At 50.3% G+C, this 22,127-nt stretch overlaps 1 protein-coding gene across 1 annotated transcript in view; it reads left to right on the top strand.

The window, feature by feature from the left end:
* The window catches only part of RB1 (RB transcriptional corepressor 1), a 1,321,361-nt gene that overhangs the window by 4,443 nt on the left and 1,294,791 nt on the right, over positions 1 to 22,127 (top strand). Inside the window, exon 2 of the mRNA XM_086934987.1 lies at positions 20,647 to 20,758. Coding sequence (XP_086791113.1) covers positions 20,647 to 20,758 — 112 coding nt within the window. The remainder of the gene's footprint in view (positions 1 to 20,646; positions 20,759 to 22,127) is intronic.

Here is a 22,127-nt window from a genome sequence, read left to right as displayed (position 1 = left end):
ATCTTCCACCCATGAACGTCATTTGGAAGTAGTCAGACGTCGTGGCTGTGGTCTCTAGCTTGCTCTCTGCTACTCCTGGCACTTTCTTTGCAACCCCTGGCCTCAGAGGAGGCAAAGGTTTTGCCCCCCTCTGAGGCTAGGGGTCGCAAACAAAGTGCCAGGAGTAGCCGGTAGCATGCTAGAGGTCACAGCTTGACACCTGACTATTCCCAAATGACGTCCATGCCTCCACCACTGCTAAGAGTGGTTTGGGTGCTGTGCTTAGGCTGAAAACCGGTTTGTGTGTGGTTCAGGAATGAATTGGTCTTGATGAATTCAGAAAGAAACCCATTGCTTATGTCTGAGATCCAGGAGATAGGACGAAAATTCCCTAAGCATGTTGGGTCATGGTTGGGCTTTTTTTAGAATGGCACCAGACCCTTCTCCAAGGAAAGGTTGGCCATCTCCAGCAGGATGGGGAAGATTGCCTCAGCTCCAAGAGCAAGAATCCTCAGAGGTGCGGGAACGTGACGTGGGTCCTGATTTAATTTTGCTAAAGAGGTCAACAAAAGTATCCAGAGAGAGGGGAAAATTCCCTCGGGTTAGATGGATCAGACTCCTTGTGGCGACTGGGACAAGTGTACTTGGGACTTCCCTCCCATGAGTGGGTTAGCCATTCTGTAATCTTAGTGTTGGCTGCTTGTTTTTCAGAGCCCAACAACTGAATGCGATTTGTGGTTGGATATGGTTCACCCTACTCATGCTACATTCATGGAAATATTGGTTTTTATGTACGATGAGCACTCTGCATGGTACTCATGCGCAAGCTCTGTTCAATATTCCATCGACAATATGAGCTACCATATATTGTATACATAATGTCTTCTTTTATTATGTTCTCTACAGAAAAAATAATGAATACAGGAGTAAATCGTAAGTTTTTAACCACTCCACAAAATTGACGCATGCCCTAGCGTACATGCATCTACTTACTAGGACATTATGAAGTAACACGATTTACACTTGGATGTGAGAGACTTTTATTCCCTCGCTGCACATCCACTATCGCTGTTTTTAACTCTATCCAAGGGGTCCACTATTAAAGTTTCCAAAAGGGAAGGATTCCCCTTGAGGTCATTTTAAATTTATTTCACATAAAATTCACTGCATCACAAAAAAACAGTTCTTCTGAAATAAGGCGTCGTAGCACACCTTAGGTGCATTAGGCATCTGAGGTGGGAACCCAATGATGAAGCATGCCACCAACTAGGTTGATGGGTGAGGGTTTTAATACAAAAACCTAATGGTTTGCCTGACACAGGAGTGGAAGACACTTGTGACACTTTGTTGATATGGTAGCAAGCTCGTTTTCCTTTCTTGGTTACAATTTAACTTTGATTAACATCTGTTTTCCCAGGCCAAGGGTTTCAGTGGCATAATAAGGCCAGGGATTGTGAAGACCATTAGGATCATAAGATGGTCGGTCATGAAGATGGGTATCAGATCCAAGACCCAGATCAGAGGGTAGTTGGTAAAGATATGGTCTAACAAGTGCCCTTTATATGAGTGGGGCCCTATACTTTTTGACCTAATTGTATGGCAGATAATAAGTCTACTAGGAAGCTAGTTGCCGAGGTGTTGGCGGGCTGATCAAAATGTATGTTTTAGTCTACCAATACTGTAAAATTGGGCTTCTTTATTGCCAAGCTAGCAATGAGCTACGGTGATGTCTGAATAAATCAGCCTGCAGGGCCCGGCCTGATAAATTAAGGCTCTTGAAAATGTGGAGGTATGAGACAGAGAGAAAGGAAATAGGAGAATTTTACAATGGGGCAGTGAGAGTGTGTCCGTCATACAAATAAGGGAGGACTTCAGTATGATTGCAAGTCCACTTCCCTTTCTTTTCCATCTATATCTACGAACGATATAGTAATCGGGGGGAATTAGAGGGCAGGGGAAGGGGGGAGCTTGAACAATGTCTGGTCCGGACTCCTCGTGGAGCCATGTTTCTGTGAGAAATTCAGCATCAGGCTTTGCGTCCTCTAGCAAGGAGAAGATTTCCAGCAATGTCGATGGAGGGAACGACAGTTTAGCAGAAGCATTTTCCAGCTGGCTCTTAGACGGAAGGGGGACATTGGCTGGGAGTTTAGGGAACACGCTATAAGAACAATGCTTACAGGCTGTGATACCCTTGGTTAGGTACAGTGAGTGGAGACATTTGTGTTTACACGCTCTTCTAAGCTTGACCAGATGCTACCTAATAGACCGCTTTCTGAGGGCGAGAGGGGGGCAGGGTTCCTGGCCTGTGGATCTGTTCGGGTGTGGACGTGCGTAGGTGGGCTTGCCTTTGACACGCCTTCTGCTCCAGCTGCCATGCAGTGATTAAGTAGTGAGGAGTCCAACCACTAGAGTGCCAACCACCTAGGTAACTCTATGGTTGTGGAATCTATGACTAAAGTGAAATGCTTAGTACCTATTTAGTTCTTCTCCACATAGACTACCCTCCGGGCCTCCTGTTTTTTAGGTCGAGCTGGAGATAGCAATGCGAAGCATTGTGTCTAGCTCGACAACTATAGTTGCCCGTCTCCTGGGAATCTGAGACAGGGGTCGGGCACGCGTGGCGATTGGTGTCTGTGGACGCGCACGTCCAGGCCGGCGCCGTGCCCATCTCCTGCCTCAGAGTCCCTTGAGTGTACGCAGGCACACACGCAGGCAAAGACACATACCCCACCCCACTCACCGGGCTCTTTTGTCTTTTGTCGCTGCGCTGTTTCAGGCTCCGTCACTTCGCCGCATCACACTGCTCCCGAACTTCCATTTTCGGGCCGGGGGGAGAGGCGTAACCGGAAAAGGCAGGTCTGATGGGCAAGGCCAGAGAAGGGGAGGCGGGCCTCTTACCCGCTGACAGGCGATGGCCGCGCTTTTGCATGCACAGATCTCTCCCCCATATAATTTCCTTATCCTTGTTTTTACATAGAGCATACAATACAGACGTAACTCCGTTATCCCAATCTCCAGTCATCCAAACGTATTAATTTCCCTTTCCGTGTCGTTTTAGCAATAAATCGTTTCTCGTGCAGCCTATGTTATCATGAAAAGTTCGCGGTAGGGAGTGGGGGCACGAAAGAGGTGGGGAGGCATGAACGCGCATGCCCTGTAAAGTTCTTCCGAGCTATGGACTTTCTGGCAGCCCCGCCACCTTCTCGGAAATTAGAGCCTTCTCTGACCAATGACGGGAGACGCTGTACGAAGAAAGCACAAGGAAAACGAGGAGTCTGGGGGAGCCGGAGCGTGCAGCGGTTAAACAGTTGAGGGCAAGGTCTCTAGAAGCGACGCCACGTGCCTAATTGTTAATCGAATAGTTAATTGTTGGACTGGCCTACTTGTATCAGAGGCGGAAAACCTACATCCCATACAGACTGAAGTGTGCAACCCTAGGATCTTGAGAGGCACTATTTAGTGAATCAAAGTATTTCTTTCAAAGATGTCCGTGCCACTTGGAGCACTATCAGTCCCATTTCCGCCTTTGTCCCGCAATTTCTCAATAAACCCCATCCGCTCTCTTGCTGACAACATGCGCTTAAACATTGTTTGACGCCATGCATCAGCCACACTTTCTTGCCATGTTGTCTTGACAGATGCTGGACATTAGTTTTGGCACAGTTTTTAAGACTTAAAGCCCATTTCTTATTTTCAGCCCAGACCCTGCTAGCACTTCCCACCTCCCTGCTGACAGCCCCCTTTTTAGGTCTGGCCCAGAGATAGCTTTAGGTTTGTCTCGAGCTTCAAGTAATAAAATGCATTTGTAATCGTGGGGGTGTCGCGGGCCGGAAAATCAGGCAAGGAGGCCGAATGTAGTGGGCTATAGTTGGTTTTTATTGGTACTAGAGTCAACAGACAGGATGGTAAAGGTAGTCCGGCAAGATTGGGTGGTTCTTCCTGGTCGACGATCTTCTGCTTGCAGGGTCCAGGGACGTTCTCCGTCTCCGTTGCTGGGGAGGTACCTCGGAGGGCAATAAGAGAAAGAAGGGACCGTTCGACCGAACCGGGTCTCAGAACGTATGCTGACACCGACACCGGGACGTGCGTGGGAAGAAAATGGAAATGACTAGTGAGGGAGGGTTCTATGGGGAAGAGGAACGTACCGAAAGATAGGGAAGTAGTACAGAGGAAAGGGTGTTAGGGTGACGGTGACGGGAAGATGGGCGTTTGCAAGGTGAAGTGCTTTACAATATTCACAGTGCAGTTAACGTGCGACTAGTGCCTAAAGGTAAGAGAACTATACAATATATACACGGAGCACCTAGCGTGCTCACGGGGAGGTTTACGCTACTCACGCGGTCCGCCGTAGCTCTCCAGTGAGCCACGGCCGCTCTTCAGCCACCTCCTCAAGGGCTCCACCAGTCCTCCGTCCACTCGTCTTCTTCGGCTTGCTCTTCCTCTCGCTCTCCAACACCAGTCTGAGTATCCTGCCACAATGCTCCGACCTCGTCCTCACAGTGGCGTTCGCTTTTCACTGGTGCTGTCGCTGCCTCCGGGGTGGGACTTCCGGGTTCACGGTGACGTACTTCCGGTGCCTGAGGCCCGGTGATAGGTTCCTGGAACAGAGAGAGGGGCGGGGCACTGTGGGTCATGCTGTTCGCTCTGACAATGTTACGGACCCGAGGGGGTTGTCTAAAAGTGCGTGAGCGTGAAGTCCTTGACAACGGTAAGGTTTCAGGGGGGCATAGTCCGGGCGGGGGTGAACCAGGGACCGGGTCACATTCCCTTCCCCTAGCTGTCTTTCTTGTACAGGTGGGAGAACTGGGGTACCGGGATAAAAAGTCTGCGTTGCCTTGTTCAGATCCTTTTCGGTGACGTGTCTGGAACCTAAAAGGTTGGAGAGACAGGAACCACCGGAGGACCCGGTCGTTATGCCCCTTATTCCGGGCCATCCATTCCAAGGGGGCATGGTCGGTGTAAATGGTGAAGTCCCTACCCTCTAGGTAGTATCTCAGGCTTTCGATAGCCCACTTGATGGCGAGGGCTTCTTTCTCTACAACAGCATAGTTAAGTTCCCTAGGAAAGAGTTTTCGACTGAGATACAATATTGGCTTTTCGTTTCCTTGTGAATCAACTTGGGAGAGGACTGCTCCCAAACCCTGATCGGAAGCATCTGTTTGGAGTACAAAAGGCCGGGAATAATCAGGGCTTACAAGGACAGGACTGGAGGTTAGGGCGTCTTTCAGATCGTTAAATGCCTGCCATACAAGGGGACTTGGGTTGGTTTAGGGCTAGCTCGGTGTGTGTAGCCTTTTTTAACAGGTCTGTAAGAGGGGCAGCCCTTTGAGAAAAGTTGTGAACAAATCTCCTATAATAACCTAGGAGCCCTAGAAACGCCCGGAGATCTTTCTTTGTCCGGGGGAACGGAAGAGTCTCGATGGCTTTAGTTTTGGATTCCTGGGGTCTGATCAGACCTTCGCCCAAAAGAAAACGGAGGTATTGGACGGTTTGGGCGGCCAGGGTGGTTTTATGGAAAACCCAAAGGAGCCCAGGGAAGAGACAACCGCATGCAAATGGACGAGGTGTTGTTCCCAGCTATCGCTGTAGATGACTATATCATCCAAATAGGCCCCTGCATATGCTGTGTGGGGACGTAGTACCTGATTCATGGCCCGCTGGAAGGTGGCAGGGGCACCGTGTAACCCAAAGGGCATGACAATGAATTGAAACAAACCCTCCGGGGTAGAGAAGGCGGTCTTCTTCTTGTCTTGTTCCCGGAGGGGGATCTGCCAATAACCCTTGCAGAGATCAAGGGTTGAAATATATTTGGCCTTCCCTACCCTTTCGACCATTTCGTCTACTCGGGGTAGAGGATATGTATCGAATCGGGAGACCTTGTTTACTTCCCGGAAGTCTATACAAAACCGGACAGAGCCGTCGGGTTTCGGCACCAGGACTATCGGGGAGTTCCACTCACTGACCGAGGGCTCAATGATTCCCATCTTTAACATGTCCTCGGTCTCCCTCCTTATAACTGCTCTGCGAGCCTCAGGGACTCGATAGGGACGGAGTCTAACCACCTTCCCGGGTTCTGTCTCAATCGAGTGTTCGGTGACGGTAGTACGTCCCGGACAGGAGGAAAAGACCTTCATTGCAGGGGTCAGGGCTGTTTGGAGGGCTTGGACCTGTACCTGAGTTAAAGCAGGGTCCAGGCAGGTGTCAAACGGAAAGGAAAAAGGGGGCCTACTTCCCATTAGAACAGGACGGGGTCCCTCCCATTTTTTTAAATGATTTACATGATAGATCTGGGACGTGCCTCTTGTGGGGTCGAGTTCTATCTCATAAGTTACGGGGGTTACCTGTCGTTGAATGGTATAGGGCCCTTGCCACTGGCCCAAGAGTTTTTGATCTGAGGAGGGCATCATCAAGAGGACCAGGTCGCCCACGGCGAATACCCTGGCCTTGGTACCTTTGTCATATTGTCTTTTCTGTGTGTTTTGGGCCTTTTCCATATTCTGTTTCACTATCTCTCTTATCTCAGCTAAATGGGTCTTTAGATTGTTGATGTACTCTGGCAAAGGGCGGGTGCGGTCGGGCTCGGCTTCCCAGGCTTCCTGGGCCATATCCAGTAAGGTGCGCAGGGGTCTCCCATACAGCAATTCATACGGGGAGTAGCCCGTACTGCTCTGGGGCTTACATCTTATGGCAAATAGAGCCAAAGGTAGGATTTCCTCCCACCGTTTGGCCTCCAGGCCTAACAGTTTTTTCAGTGTCTGTTTCAATGTTGCGTTATAACGTTCGACTAGACCATCCGTCTGGGGATGGTAGGCCGAAGTTCGGATTTGCTTTATTCCTAACATAGAGCAGACTTGTTTAAGTAGGGAGGAAACGAATGGGGTGCCCTGATCCGTGAGGATTTCCCGGGGAAAGCCTACTCTGGAAAAAAGTGTGATTAGCGCTTTGGCAATGTTCTGTGCTGTGGGTTGGCGTAACGGAAAGGCCTCAGGGAAGCGGGTAGCATAGTCTACGATGACAAGGGCGTAACGGCAACCTGTTCGGGAGGGTAACAGGGGCCCTATTATGTCCATCCCCACCCTAGTGAATGGGACATCGATGAGAGGAAGAGGTTGTAGTGGAACCTTAGGGGGTCGGTATCGGCTGTGTTTCTGGCAGACAACGCATTCGCGACAGTAAGTTTTGATGCGTTGATGGACCCCGGGCCAGTAGAATTTATCAAGGACAGACTGACTCGTTTTTTCGTCCCCAAAATGACCCCCTAACAGGTGACTATGGGCTAGAAAGAGGACCTTATCCTGGAAGGGACCGGGAATCAATAGTTGGGCGGATTGTAAGGGGCCTCCCTTTCGGTATAACAACCCCCGCTTCTTAAAGAAATAAGGACCTACTTGTGTAGGGTCTTCCTGTTCTAAGGCCCTTCCCCATGCTTCTTGCAGGAGTGGGTCCTCCTGTTGGGCGGCACGGAACTCTTGATCAGTTTGCCAGGGTGGGTCATCCACATTCACTGGATAGGCAAAGGTAGGGTGTTTCTTCTCCTGTCTTTTCTGGTTCTTTGATTTGTGAGGTTTCGGTTCTTTGGAAGGAGATGATGGACCCTGAGGGAAAGGGGCTTCTTTCCACCATTGGGTCAGGGAATCCGTAGTGTCCTGGAGAAGGGTCGGGAGTCCTGGATAATCGCTACCTAATATAGCTTGTTCGGGCAACGCCGGCACCAGACCGACCGTGAGGTGGGTTCCCGGGTCCCCGGGATGTTGTACCCAGACTTGTGTGGTGGGGTAGCGTTTGGTATCGCCATGTACACACTGTATGGCCACTGCTCCGGTTGGCGAACCGTGGGGAAGAACCAAGTCTTGAGGACGAAGGACGCTTTGTCGGCACCCGGTATCTGCGAGGGCCAGCACTTCCTGTCCTTCAATGGACACGGGGCAATGAAACGGAGGGGGAGTGTCCCTCGGCGTGTTGCAAACATAGTTCCGAACCAGTCCGATTTCCATGGGTACCTCCTTCTGAGGACACATGCAGGCTATGTGTCCAAAGTTCCCACAATGGTAGCACTGGGGTCCGGGATTGGGGGGACGATACAGGACTGGAGAGTGTAAGAGAGGAGGAGGTTCAGGTCTTCGAGAGGGCAATGGACGAGTTGGACGGCTGGCTGTGGGGTTGTGTGGTCTGTGCTGGATTTCCTCCTTACCGCGTTGCAGCTCCTGAGCACGGCCATACGCACAGGCTATTTCTACTGCGGTTTCCAAAGTCAGCCTGGTATGCTGCCGGACCCATCTCTGAGTGGCGGGATGCAAAGAGTTCAAAAATTGTTCAAGATAGATTTTCTCTAATATCTCGTCTTTTGTGGAGTTTTCCGGTCTAAGCCACCGGTTGGCGAGGTCCTTGATGCGGAAGGATAGAGCACGCGGATTTTCTTGCGGCCCTTCCTTAGCTTGTCTAAGCTTCATTCTGTACGTGTCATCGTCCACCCCCAAGCGCTCTAGGATGCATTTCTTTATGTCGGCATAGGGGTTGTTGCCCGGAATGTTGGCTTGTTGATAGGCTGCCTGTAGGTCTCCGGTGAGGAGGGGACCCAGATATTGGCCCCACCGATCCACGGGCCAGTTGCTGCTTGTGCCAACCTCTCAAAGTTTGTAAAGAAGTAGTCCGGGTCTTCCCCCGGGACATACTTTTGCAAAACCACGGAGGGGAGAGAAGCCATGGCTCGTGGTTGTCCTAAGACGTCAGTCAATTTGCCCATGGCTTGGTCATGTGCGGTTCCTTGGCCCTTCAAGACGTCATGTAGCTGCCCTCTGTCGTCCTCGGCGGTTTTCATAAACTGTTCCATAAGTTTCCCCAGTTGTTCTTGGGAGTCGGCCATTCTCTTCATGACGGCCTCCATGCTTCCAGCTGATCCCACTTCTGACACCAAGTGTAATCGTGGGGGTGTCGCGGGCCGGAAAATCAGGCAAGGAGGCCGAATGTAGTGGGCTATAGTTGGTTTTTATTGGTACTAGAGTCAACAGACAGGATGGTAAAGGTAGTCCGGCAAGATTGGGTGGTTCTTCCTGGTCGACGATCTTCTGCTTGCAGGGTCCAGGGACGTTCTCCGTCTCCGTTGCTGGGGAGGTACCTCGGAGGGCAATAAGAGAAAGAAGGGACCGTTAGACCAAACCGGGTCTCAGAACGTATGCTGACACCGACACCGGGACGTGCGTGGGAAGAAAATGGAAATGACTAGTGAGGGAGGGTTCTATGGGGAAGAGGAACGTACCGAAAGATAGGGAAGTAGTACAGAGGAAAGGGTGTTAGGGTGACGGTGACGGGAAGATGGGCGTTTGCAAGGTGAAGTGCTTTACAATATTCACAGTGCAGTTAACGTGCGACTAGTGCCTAAAGGTAAGAGAACTATACAATATATACACGGAGCACCTAGCGTGCTCACGGGGAGGTTTACGCTACTCACGCGGTCCGCCGTAGCTCTCCAGTGAGCCACGGCCGCTCTTCAGCCACCTCCTCAAGGGCTCCACCAGTCCTCCGTCCACTCGTCTTCTTCGGCTTGCTCTTCCTCTCGCTCTCCAACACCAGTCTGAGTATCCTGCCACAATGCTCCGACCTCGTCCTCACAGTGGCGTTCGCTTTTCACTGGTGCTGTCGCTGCCTCCGGGGTGGGACTTCCGGGTTCACGGTGACGTACTTCCGGTGCCTGAGGCCCGGTGATAGGTTCCTGGAACAGAGAGAGGGGCGGGGCACTGTGGGTCATGCTGTTCGCTCTGACAATGTTACGGACCCGAGGGGGTTGTCTAAAAGTGCGTGAGCGTGAAGTCCTTGACAACGGTAAGGTTTCAGGGGGGCATAGTCCGGGCGGGGGTGAACCAGGGACCGGGTCACATTCCCTTCCCCTAGCATTATTAAAAAGTGCAAAGCTCTATACATATACAGTGAGGCTTTGGGTCAGTATCCCTCCCAATGTGTTTCTTTTTTTAGCTCTCATTCATATTTTGCTTATGCCTGCCACATCATAGGGCGGTGGGTCAGCCCCCTTTAGTCATTGTTTCTCTTGCACGGTGAGTGATGGAATTTCTCATGATCACATGTGCACATCCTCCCAAAAATAACTGCACTTTAGTGCTGGAGGTGGTATGCCAATACTTTACGTTGTCAGTGTTTTTATTCTTGATATTTATTTATATATGTTGTAAGTTAAAGTAATTCAAGCTCCATAGTACCCTATGTTTGTGCCAATCATATTTTCCCGCTAAATAAGTGTTTCTGTTCTAAGCACATCTGCTAGAAGCACTATACCACTCCAATAAAATGCTATGCAGTAGTTAATGTTTTTTAATTTTGTTTGCACGCTATACCTGGCACCTTTTTGTATTTCTTGTTTTTATGTTTGGTGTATATGCTTATAATGAGAAGAAAATGGCAACTCTTGGTCATGGTCAGGCCTAATGGCTAAGCCAATGCTTTTTGCTTTGCTTGCACCCTCCTTCCTGCCCGCAGACAGCTCTGCTCTCTCTTGAAATTAGCTCCGCCTCTGCAGTTCATTAGCCTTTACAAGATTCTGTGGGTCATTACATGAAATTAACTTTTCACCATAGGCTAACTTTTAAATATTGTACACCCACATACATTTGTGCAGAGTGATTTTTATTTGTAAAAAATCGTAAGTCTGACTGCAAATGTATAGACTGCAAATGTATAACCATTCAGCTAATTCATGCACACACATTACTAGCCGTCAGTGCACGCTTCCACCAGGCAGACACATACAGCTGCCAGGGCACGCTTTATAGGCATGCACACACACACACACCCTGTTAGAAACGGGATCCCTGGCTGGCCAAGGCTTGCGCCAAAGTCAGTCAGAGACCACCACTCCTAAGTCAGGGCAAGGGAGTTACACACCAAGATAACCCCTGCTCACCCTCTAGGTAACGTGACGCGAGCAGCAAGGCTAATCTCGGAGGCGATGTGTAAAGCGTTTGCGCGCGCACCCAGCAACAACACCCAAGGCCCACCACAAAGGAAACTCCACACAAGGTTATATAAAAAAATAGCCTTTGTATTATAGCAAAAACACATTAGATAACACACAAACTTTACAATGTGCCAACAGGCACGGGCAGAATTTACAAGGGATTATGTACAGGACAGGGCCACATGGACCACTGTCAGGGGTAGGCACTTGTTAGAAATAATACTTGTAGGTATAACACTTAGCACATAAACATATGACTGTAGCACCAAAATAGTAAATGCAGCACACAACCAGTAATCACTGGTAAAGAGTAAATACCTCCTACGCAACCCTAAACACTGTAGGAAAATCACACAGAGAACTAGGACCTTATCATCAGGACCTAAGGAAGGAATACCATCACCTAAGCAGGTCACTCTTAGCAAAGGTAATAACATAAACAATCCTCTAAGCAGGTCACTCTTAGCAAAGGGGATAAAACACAGAATACCTAAGCAGGTCACTTTTAGCAAAGGTAATGGAACATAAACAATCCTCTAAGCAGGTCACTCTTAGCAAAGGGGATAAAACATGAAACACATTGTAAATGAGGCATTAAAACACGTTCAGAGGTGCAGGTAGAACATTTGCGCAGGAATCACATACACAAGTAAATTACAATGCGCAGGGTGCACATAGCACCACACTAGAACTGTCCCTCAGGCCAACTGGCCTCGCAAGGGCTGAAATGCCCTGAGTCCAAATTGTCAGGGAAGGCTGCGCAGGCAGCACAGAACACAAGCCTAAATGTAGCAACTGTCCACTAAGTGCTGGACAGTTGTAAATCACAGGTGATGCCAACGTTGGAGCCTCGTGGGCTCAAGAACACAGGGTGGAAGTACTGTGTGGGAGCCTCGGGGCTCTGACCACACTCGTGTCCCCTAAGAGCCTCTCAGGGCTCGCAAAACAAATATGCAGGCACTAAAGAGCTTCAGCGCTCTAAACAATGAAAATGGCACTCGAGCCTTTCAGGCCCGTACAATAACTGTGGCTGGAGCCCCTCGGGCTCAAAGAACAAATGCGGGGCCCTGGAGCCTCGTGGGCTCTTAAAACAAATGCCCCCTCGAGCCTCGGGGCTCGTAAATATAATTAGGGCGGGAGCCTCCCGGGCTCTAAATAAACAAATTGCCCCCAGGAGCCTCGGGGCTCCTAATCCAAAAATGCGGGGTTGTTGGAGTCCCTCACGGGGGACTCAGGAGCAACGGCCAATGTCCCACGAGCCTCTCTGGGCTCGAAACCACTAGGCGCCCGGCGAGCCTCTCTCAGGCTCTAACACAACCGGAGGGGAGGAGCGGGCACTGGCAATGTGCCCCGACGCCCTCCTCCCTCCACTCGCTCTCCCGGCCCCACTCACCGGCTTCTCCCGGGCAGCGCGGGGCTCCTCTCTCTCCGGGGCAGCCTCGGCAAGACGCGGCAGGCACTTCCTGCTCCTTCGCTCTTCCCTCCGATGACGCGGCGGGAGGCTCGGCTGGCAGGGCCAATCCCAGCGCAGCTCTCCCGGCAAGCCTCTCTCGGCGGCTATTTGTCTCGGCCCAGTGCTGCGGCGGTGATCACGGGGCAATGCCGGGTGGGCTCCGGCTTTAAATAATAAAATACCAACGGGGCAATGCCGGGTGGCACCGGCTTGGCAATCGGAGCACTCCCAAGCGCTAGGGACAACGAGAAGCGCTCTCAGCGCTACACAGGCAGGGAAAAGCGCTCACAGCGCTAAGAGGCAGAAACAAAGCGCTCCCAGCGCTGGGGACAAGGGGAAGGCGCTCCCCAATCACAAGGTCCAGCACAAAGTCTTTTAGGCAGGCAGGGGGGCAAGGCTGGGCCCAGAGCCAGCACACTGGGTCTCCAGGCAGGGAGACAGCCAAGTGGCGGTCCTCCTGGCCCCAGCAACAGCAGCAGCCCCCTCTGGCAAGGATCCAAAGCAGAACAAATTGTATGGGGACACAGCCCCTTCTTATACTGTAAATCCCTTTGTCTGTAGGTGCATGGTGGGGGGAAACCAGTCGCAGCTGGTTTTGAAGTACCCTTGATAGCTCAACCACCCATTTCATTCACTGGCAGGGCTAGGGTCATCAGTCGCACTACAGGGGGTGGAGCCAGCATTGTGTGGGGAAAGTCCAGCCCCATCAGGGACCAGGTGCACTCCTCCCAAGCCATCAACATGCTAATCTCACACTTGCCACCGGGCAGACCCATCCAGCCTTCCTGGAGCCAGGCTCACCAGCCAGCTCCAGCCAATCTCACGGCAGGCATATTTTACATTAATATGCCAAGTCCTAGAAGTGGCATTTCTACACAAGACACACTCATGCCACATATGCCATTGCGAAGCATTCATTCTCACGAGCTCGCACATACCAAATTCGAGTCTGCACTCCCCACGCATCAGGAACTACCAGGGATACAGACATTCCCCATGTATCCCTATGGGAGAGCAGGCCAGCCTAACTACATGCACGCACTTTACTCTGGGACACAGGGAAAAAGTGCACACAGACCAAAAATCATTAACATAGATCACAGATTAAAAGCAAAAAGATTAGGGGTGAACCTGCCAGAAGGGCCAAGTCCAACACAACCCCCTTCCAGCCAAAACGCAGGGCAGACCAATCACCACCGTGATGGGCTTCCCTGCTTGGGGCGATAAAACACGGACGCGGGCCCACAACTGCAGGGACACCCTCCTGTTTTACGCCGCGGTGAACCCCTGGGGTTCTTTCTAAAGCTATGGAAGGGACTAACTGGGCTACCCCACTGGAACTCTCCAGCTGTCCTTGGCCAGGACCAGGCCCTAGGCCACCCAGGTGCCACTGGTTCCTGCCTACTCACAAAGTGGGGGGTAGTAACCCCTGGCACATAATAGCCATTTTCCACTTTTCCTGTCTGCAAGACAGGGCTAGACTGCCACTGGTTCTCCAGCCTAGGGTCTACAACCTTAGGTGGACCAGGCGTCTCAGGGTAGGCTCTCCTCCCCTTACCTCTTCTCCTAGGGTTCCTCCGCCTCCTGCGAGGGGTACCCTCTAAACACCATTCTCCCAACCTAGGGTTTAACCCCTCAGGTGGTACCGGGGTCAGAGGTGGGCTCTCCCACCCTCTGCACCCCCTTTTAGAGTCCTGCTCCCTCCCAACCGGGACGGTACCTCTGGAGAAAGAACTGGTCAGGACACTGATTACAGTATTCCCACCCTTCAGGTCAGGCAAATCCTGAACCTGGACCTCCAACCTCCGGTCTAGAACCTTTGGTGGAATCACTGCCTGGCACTCCAGGACTTCTGGGGACTCACATCCTATCCCCCAATCACTCGTTTCACTGGACTTCTGTACTCTCCCTACTGGAGCAGTACTGCCAGACTCTACAACCATAGAAGCTCCGCTTACAGATGCTCCAGGTCCTCCACACACTAGGAGATCTCCCTCAAGTGAACTAACAGGTAAGCTTAGGTCCCCACCCTGGTGTTCCCTAAAGAAACCATCCAGGCTCTGAGGCAGGGCTTCGGGCATCTGGGGACTCGCGGTCTCACACTCACTCCCGCTCGACTGAGACAGGCAGTAAGCCCCTACACCCTCCTCACTATACTGGGACCTAGCTGGGCTACTCTCACCCTCCTCCACCACGCTGGGTTGGAGAAAACCTGACCCACTATTGTTGGAATCACTCACTAGTGATTTTAAAGAACCTCTCTCACTATCCCATCGATCTGCTTCCTCTGCAAGGGTGTCTGGATCAGTCAACCCAAATTCCAACAGGTGTTGGCGCAGCCCTTGCAGACAACTATTGAGCACCTGCTCTCTTAGAACCAGATCAAATAGCTTGGCAAACTCAGTTCCCATGTGAACTTCTAACCAATCACAGTGCACCTTGCCATTCATCCACAAACTCTTCCCAAGACTGGTGAGACAGTTTCCTAAGGTTCCTGAATGTCAACCGATACTCTTCTAGGGGGACAGGTACCAGACTCGGGGAACTGGGAGTGGGACTGTCTACACTGACACTTAAATCGCTGCCACCACTGGACTCCACCCTCCCTGGGGAATCCAGACAATTACAACTGTGGGCAGGGGAGAGTCTATCCTCTAGGGCTGCTCTCTCACTGATGATGGCCCTTCTCTCCACCTCTATCCTCTCCCACGCTAAGGCTCTCTCGACCTCTAGTTGTTGTTTCTTGACACCCAGCTGCGCCATAGCCTGGGCATGCTCTAACATGAGCTGTTCCATTGCTAGCTGATGCTCCCTCTCTTCCTTCCTATCCAACCACTCTTCTGGGGACAGGGAAAGGGATGGGGCGCTGGTACTGACACTGGACCCAGCAAGGGACTCCCTATCTATGGGGTCCTCACTATCTGCTGGTGCCCATTCACTGTCATCATCATACAACTCACATTCTTCAGAGCTCCCCACAGACTCGCCACCCTCATGGCGTGCGGCCCGGGCCCTATCTCTCTCACTGTGCTCACGATCCCACTGATCCTTTTGCCATAGGATCAGGCTGTCCCTAAGCTGGGACTGAGTATCCAACTCACTCACCTCTATGCCTCCCTTTTCACAGAATCTGACCAGCTCTAACCTACTGTATCTAAAAAGACTACAGAGATCAAAAGCAGGCTCCATTTTGGCAGACGTTCTCAAGAAAAGTTTGACACAGGGAACCTGGGGGTCTGAGCTAAACAGGAGAATACAATTAACAAAATTCAGCAAGATTCCTATCTCAGAGAACTTGTAATCCTCTGTCCAGTGTAACACACCACTCATTCACACACACCCTCCCCTCGGACTGGTAAGGCAGTTTTTACCACCCCTGATTTTCTCAACCTGACCATAAGCGACACAGGTACCAAACTCTGGGAGCAGGGCGGGGAACAAGGTACTAGACAAAATCACAAAATGACACCTTTCAGGAGAAGCAATACTGATCTTCACCTAAAAAACAATAATCCCCAAAATGTGGTTATCTAAAAATGTAGAGTTTTGTAGTGCGGCCTGTTGCTACTGTGGTACAACGCAAACTCAAGTCCAATCCGCACCGCTTGCCACCAATGTTAGAAACGGGATCCCTGGCTGGCCAAGGCTTGCGCCAAAGTCAGTCAGAGACCACCACTCCTAAGTCAGGGCAAGGGAGTTACACACCAAGATAACCCCTGCTCACCCTCTAGGTAACGCGACGCGAGCAGCAAGGCTAATCTCGGCGGCGATGTGTAAAGCGTTTGCGCGCGCACCCAGCAACAACACCCAAGGCCCTCCACAAAGGAAACTCCACACAAGGTTATATAAAAATAGCCTTTGTATTATAGCAAAAACACATTAGATAACACACAAACTTTACAATGTGCCAACAGGCACGGGCAGAATTTACAAGGGATTATGTACAGGACAGGGCCACATGGACCACTGTCAGGGGTAGGCACTTGTTAGAAATAATACTTGTAGGTATAACACTAACCTAGGGAAACCTAAACAATCACCTAAGCAGGTCACTCTTAGCAAAGGTAATAACATAAACAATCCTCTAAGCAGGTCACTCTTAGCAAAGGGGATAAAACATAGAATACCTAAGCAGGTCACTTTTAGTAAAGGTAATGGAACATAAACAATCCTCTAAGCAGGTCACTCTTAGCAAAGGGCATAAAACATGAAACACATTGCACATGAGGCATTAAAACACGTTCAGAGGTGCAGGTAGAACATTTGCAAATTACAATGCGCAGGGTGCACATAGCACCACACTAGAACTGTCCCTCAGGCCTACTGGCCTCGCAAGGGCTGAAATGCCCTGAGTCCAAATTGTCAGGCAAGGCTGCGCAGGCAGCACAGAACACAAGCCTAAACGTAGCAACTGTCCACTAAGTGCTGGACAGTTGTAAATCACAGGTGATGCCAACGTTGGAGGCTCGTGGGCTCAAGAACACAGGGGTGGAAGTACTGTGTGGGAGCCTCGGGGCTCTGACCACACTTGTGTCCCCTAAGAGCCTCTCAGGGCTCGCAAAACAAATATGCAGGCACTAAAGAGCTTCAGCGCTCTAAACAATGAAAATGGCACTCGAGCCTCTCGGGCCCGTACAATAACTGTGGCTGGGGCCCCTCGGGCTCAAAGAACAAATGCGGGGCCCTGGAGCCTCGTGGGCTCTTAAAACAAATGCCCCCTCGAGCCTCGGGGCTCGTAAATATAATTAGGGCGGGAGCCTCCCGGGCTCTAAATAAACAAATTGCCCCCAGGAGCCTCGGGGCTCCTAATCCAAAAATGCGGGGTTGTTGGAGTCCCTCACGGGGGACTCAGGAGCAACGGCCAATGTCCCACGAGCCTCTCTGGGCTCAAAACCACTAGGCGCCCTGCGAGCCTCTCTCAGGCTCTAACACAACCGGAGGGGAGGAGCGGGCACTGGCAATGTGCCCCGACGCCCTCCTCCCTCCACTCGCTCTCCCGGCCCCACTCACCGGCTTCTCCCGGGCAGCGCGGGGCTCCTCTCACTCCGGGGCAGCCTCGGCAAGACGCGGCAGGCACTTCCTGCTCCTTCGCTCTTCCCTCCGATGACGCGGCGGGAGGCTCGGCCGGCTGGGCCAATCCCAGCGCGGCTCTCTCTGCGGCTCTTTGTCTCGGCCCGGTGCTGCGGCGGTGATCACGGGGCAATGCCGGGTGGGCTCCGGCTTTAAATAATAAAATAACAACGGGGCAATGCCGGGTGGCACCGGCTTGGCAATCTGAGCGCTCCCAAGCGCTAGGGACAACGAGAAGCGCTCTCAGCGCTACACAGGCAGGGAAAAGCGCTCACAGCGCTAAGAGGCAGAAACAAAGCGCTCCCAGCGCTGGGAACAAGGGGAAGGCGCTCCCCAAGCACAAGGTCCAGCACAAAGTCTTTTAGGCAGGCAGGGGGGCAAGGCTGGGCCCAGAGACAGCACACTGGGTCTACAGGCAAGGAGACAGCCAAGTGGCGGTCCTCCTGGCCCCAGCAACAGCAGCATCCCCCTCTGGCAAGGATCCAAAGCAGAACAAATTGTATGGGGACACAGCCCCTTCTTATACTGTAAATCCCTTTGTCTGTAGGTGCAGGGTGGGGGGAAACCAGTCGCAGCTGGTTTTGAAGTACCCTTGATAGCTCAACCACCCATTTCATTCACTGGCAGGGCTAGGGTCATCAGTCGCACTACAGGGGGTGGAGCCAGCATTGTGTGGGGAAAGTCCAGCCCCATCAGGGACCAGGTGCACTCCTCCCAAGCCATCAACATGCTAATCTCGCACTCACCACCGGGCAGACCCATCCAGTCTTCCTGGAGCCAGGCTCACCAGCCAGCTCCAGCCAATCACACGGCAGGCATATTTTACATTAATATGCCAAGTCCTAGAAGTGGCATTTCTACACAAGACACACTCATGCCACATACGCCATTGCGAAGCATTCATTCTCACGAGCTCGCACATACCAAATTCGAGTCTGCACTCCCCACGCATCAGGAACTACCAGGGACACAGACATTCCCCATGTATCCCTATGGGAGAGCAGGCCAGCCTAACTACATGCACGCACTTTACTCTGGGACACAGGGAAAAAGTGCGCACAGACCAAAAATCATTAACATAGATCACAGATTAAAAGCAAAAAGATTAGGGGTGAACCTGCCAGAAGGGCCAAGTCCAACACACACGATTAGCGTCGGGCATTCACAAGCCTCCGGCATCTCAAAGCATCAGACATACACAAGCACCAGGCATCCACAGGCGTCAGGCATCCACAGGCGTCAGGCATCCACAGGCGTCAGGCATCCACAGGCGTCAGGCATCCACAGGCGTCAGGCATCCACAGGCGTCAGGCATCCACAGGCGTCAGGCATCCACAGGCGTCAGGCATCCACAGGCGTCAGGCATCCACAGGCGTCAGGCATCCACAGGCGTCAGGCATCCACAGGCGTCAGGCATCCACAGGCGTCAGGCATCCACAGGCGTCAGGCATCCACAGGCGTCCGGCATCCACAGGCGTCCGACATCCACAGGCGTCCGACATCCACAGGCGTCCGACATCCACAGGCGTCCGACATCCACAGGCGTCAGACATCCACAGGCGTCCGACATCCACAGGCGTCAGACATCCACAGGCGACAGGCGTCAGACATCCACAAGCGTCAGGCGTCAGACATCCACAAGCGTCAGGCGTCAGACATCCACAAGCGTCAGGCGTCAGACATCCACAAGCGTCAGGCATCCACAGGCGTCAGACATTCACAAGCGTCCCTTTCATCAGCTCTCTGCCATCCTCGTTAGCTTCAAATGTTTCTAGTTCCTGGCCCCTCCAGCTCTCGCCTTGCTACATTTTACATTGCCACAGCATCACTCAACGCCACAGCACCACTGAATGCCACAGCACCACTCTGCACCACTGAACGCCACAGCATCACTCTGCACCACTGAACGCCACAGCATCACTCTGCACCACTGAACGCCACAGCATCACTCTGCACCACTGAACGCCCCAGCATCACTCTGCACCACTGAACGCCCCAGCATCACTCTGCACCACTGAACGCCCCAGCATCACTCTGCACCACTGAACGCCCCAGCATCACTCTGCACCACTGAACGCCCCAGCATCACTCTGCACCACTGAACGCCCCAGCATCACTCTGCACCACTGAACGCCCCAGCATCACTCTGCACCACTGAACGCCACAGCATCACTCTGTGCTACCATTCAACAACAACTGGTTCAAATATGTTCTCTCAATGTTTCAAGCTTTATTACAAATGTCACAAAAAAGATGTTAATATTTCACTTCTGTACTTGGATTTCCATCACAATAAAATACACTGAACATTATCTTCACAAACGGTATTTACAAAAGTTTAAGCTATTGCAATAAATTACAATCCCTTTTATTTAAGTATTAATTATATTAAAAAAATTAAAAGCCATTATTTGTAATATCAATACATCTAAGTCACGTAAATACAACACATATTGCATTACAAATGCAATAGGTGTCACGTTTGCGAAAGTTAAAACCATTGGCATTGTAAATGACAAAGCTATTAATTTAGCTATTTTCAAAACCAACACATAAATAAAAAATGTGCCATTTACAATACCAATAGCTCAAACTTTCCTAATGCGAGACCTATTGCATTGCAAATGCTTGTTTCGACCTACCAGTCATCCCTGTTTCAGGACATTGCTGCAACATCTATGGCTCACCATACTGTAGGGAGGCTTCAATTGGTTCTGCACACCGGTGCCATGGCCTGTTCCTTTATTAGCAAGCCCAGCGATGCAACGCCTTGGTCCTAAGGTGTTTCACAGGTTTTGTCTTCTCTAGCATAGTACTTCTGCCTGTAAAGCCATTGTGAACCTGCATACCATGTACCAGAACATGTCATAGTCAACTTTCCCAACTAGGAATCTTGGCGCTGAAAGCATATATTGCGTCGGGACGTTTCTACCTAGACAAAAAGTAAAACTTTGTCTAAACTGAACTTTGGCTTGGCAGACATTTGCAATCGATGATTAGAAACAGCTGATATTCAAAATTACTGTTAAAGTGTACCTGAAGCACACTTGATTGGTGCCGCGCAGTTGATCTAAAATACTTTTAGGGAATGTCTCATCTATATGTATGTTAAGGGATTTGCCTCAGAGATACTATCATGTTAATGCTTGTTTTTTCTTTACTTTTATCGTTTTTGTAGGCAGTGGCTTGATGATGCGGACTTCACTTTGTTGTGTGATTCACTGAAAGTATCTGATACAGTCAGAGAGGGAGCCTGGAAAATATGGCAAAAAGTCTTTGCAGATGGCTGTGTAAGTACTGATTTTTACAGACGTGATACATGAAGTGTTGAAAATATTTACAGTGTGCAAGATATATATTTTTTTTACTACTTGATCTTTGGCTGCAGGTTACCATGAGCCACATTTGCCTAGATTAGGGATGGTGTACTTCGAGTTTGTAGTCCTCTTAAATGGTTTCCACCACTAAATGACTTTTCTTTTTGAATGCTGTTCTAAAAGTGAATTGCAGTTTCATTGGTGAGCTAGCAGAGATAATTTTTTTCATCTACATTTGTATTACATTTTGTGTGGTATTTCTGACTTTTTTTGGGGCCTAAGTTTATTATTTTTTCTTTAACAAGATTGATGCGTTTAATCAGGGGAATAGATTTGAAGCAGCTGATCACAGGAGTACATCCAGTTTGCTGAGTTTCTGTCTCAAAAATGTTGTTCCTGTTGCAACTGTAAGATTTTGATTATTGATCTTAAGTCACTTACCTGGTCCCATCTATATTGTACCTTGGTTTGCCTGTCTTAAACTGTTCAGGTGTTAACAAAAACAATGAAGGATCTATTTGACCGCTACACAGTAATAAATCTAGTCTTGCATTAGTATGTTTTAGTGACTGAACGGATCACTTGGGAAGCGGGAAATCTGGGTTCTAATCTTTGCTTCCCCATTTGGAAAACGGGAAACAACCTTCACAACGCAGTCATTACATCGCACTACATTTACAACACAGTCATTACATCATAACATCCTTTACAACGCTTGTCACTCACTACAATGCATCCATGACACTGCAACCAACGCATGTCACTATAACGCAAGCATTACATTGCATGTCATTACAACGCATACGCATACCATTACAACGCATAGTACCCCTACACTATCCAACAGTTACCCTACAGTTGCACCCCCTGGAGTTAGAATAGTAAATTTTACCCCTACGCTATCCAATACTTACCCTACTGTTGCACCCCCTGGAGTTGGAATAGTAATTTTTTACCCCTACACTATCCAACATTTACCCTACTGTTGCACCCTCTGGAGTTAGAATCATAATTCATACCTCCTACACTATCCAACATTTACCTTAAATGCAATGCAATGTAATGGTATGCGTTGTAAGGTATGTGGTGTAAAGGTATAATGCAATGTAATGGAATGCGTTGTAAATGCAGTTGAAATGTTTTTGTTGTAGTGGTATGCAATATAAATGTATGCGTTGTAAAGGATGTTGTGGTGTAAAAACTGCATTGTAAAGGCATGCGTTGCAACGTCATACATTCATGAAAAAACATGTTTTTTTTCTGTTCAGCCACCAAATGCTTGGGGATGATTTTTTGTAGTGTGATGCTATTGAGACCTTGAAAATTAAGATTCAAATTCATC

Source organism: Lissotriton vulgaris, chromosome 8, assembly GCF_964263255.1.
Source record: "Lissotriton vulgaris chromosome 8, aLisVul1.2, whole genome shotgun sequence".
Classification (NCBI taxonomy): Eukaryota; Metazoa; Chordata; class Amphibia; order Caudata; family Salamandridae; genus Lissotriton; species Lissotriton vulgaris.
The sequence above is the reverse complement of the archived record's forward strand: the minus strand, read 5'-3'. Positions and strand labels throughout refer to the sequence as shown.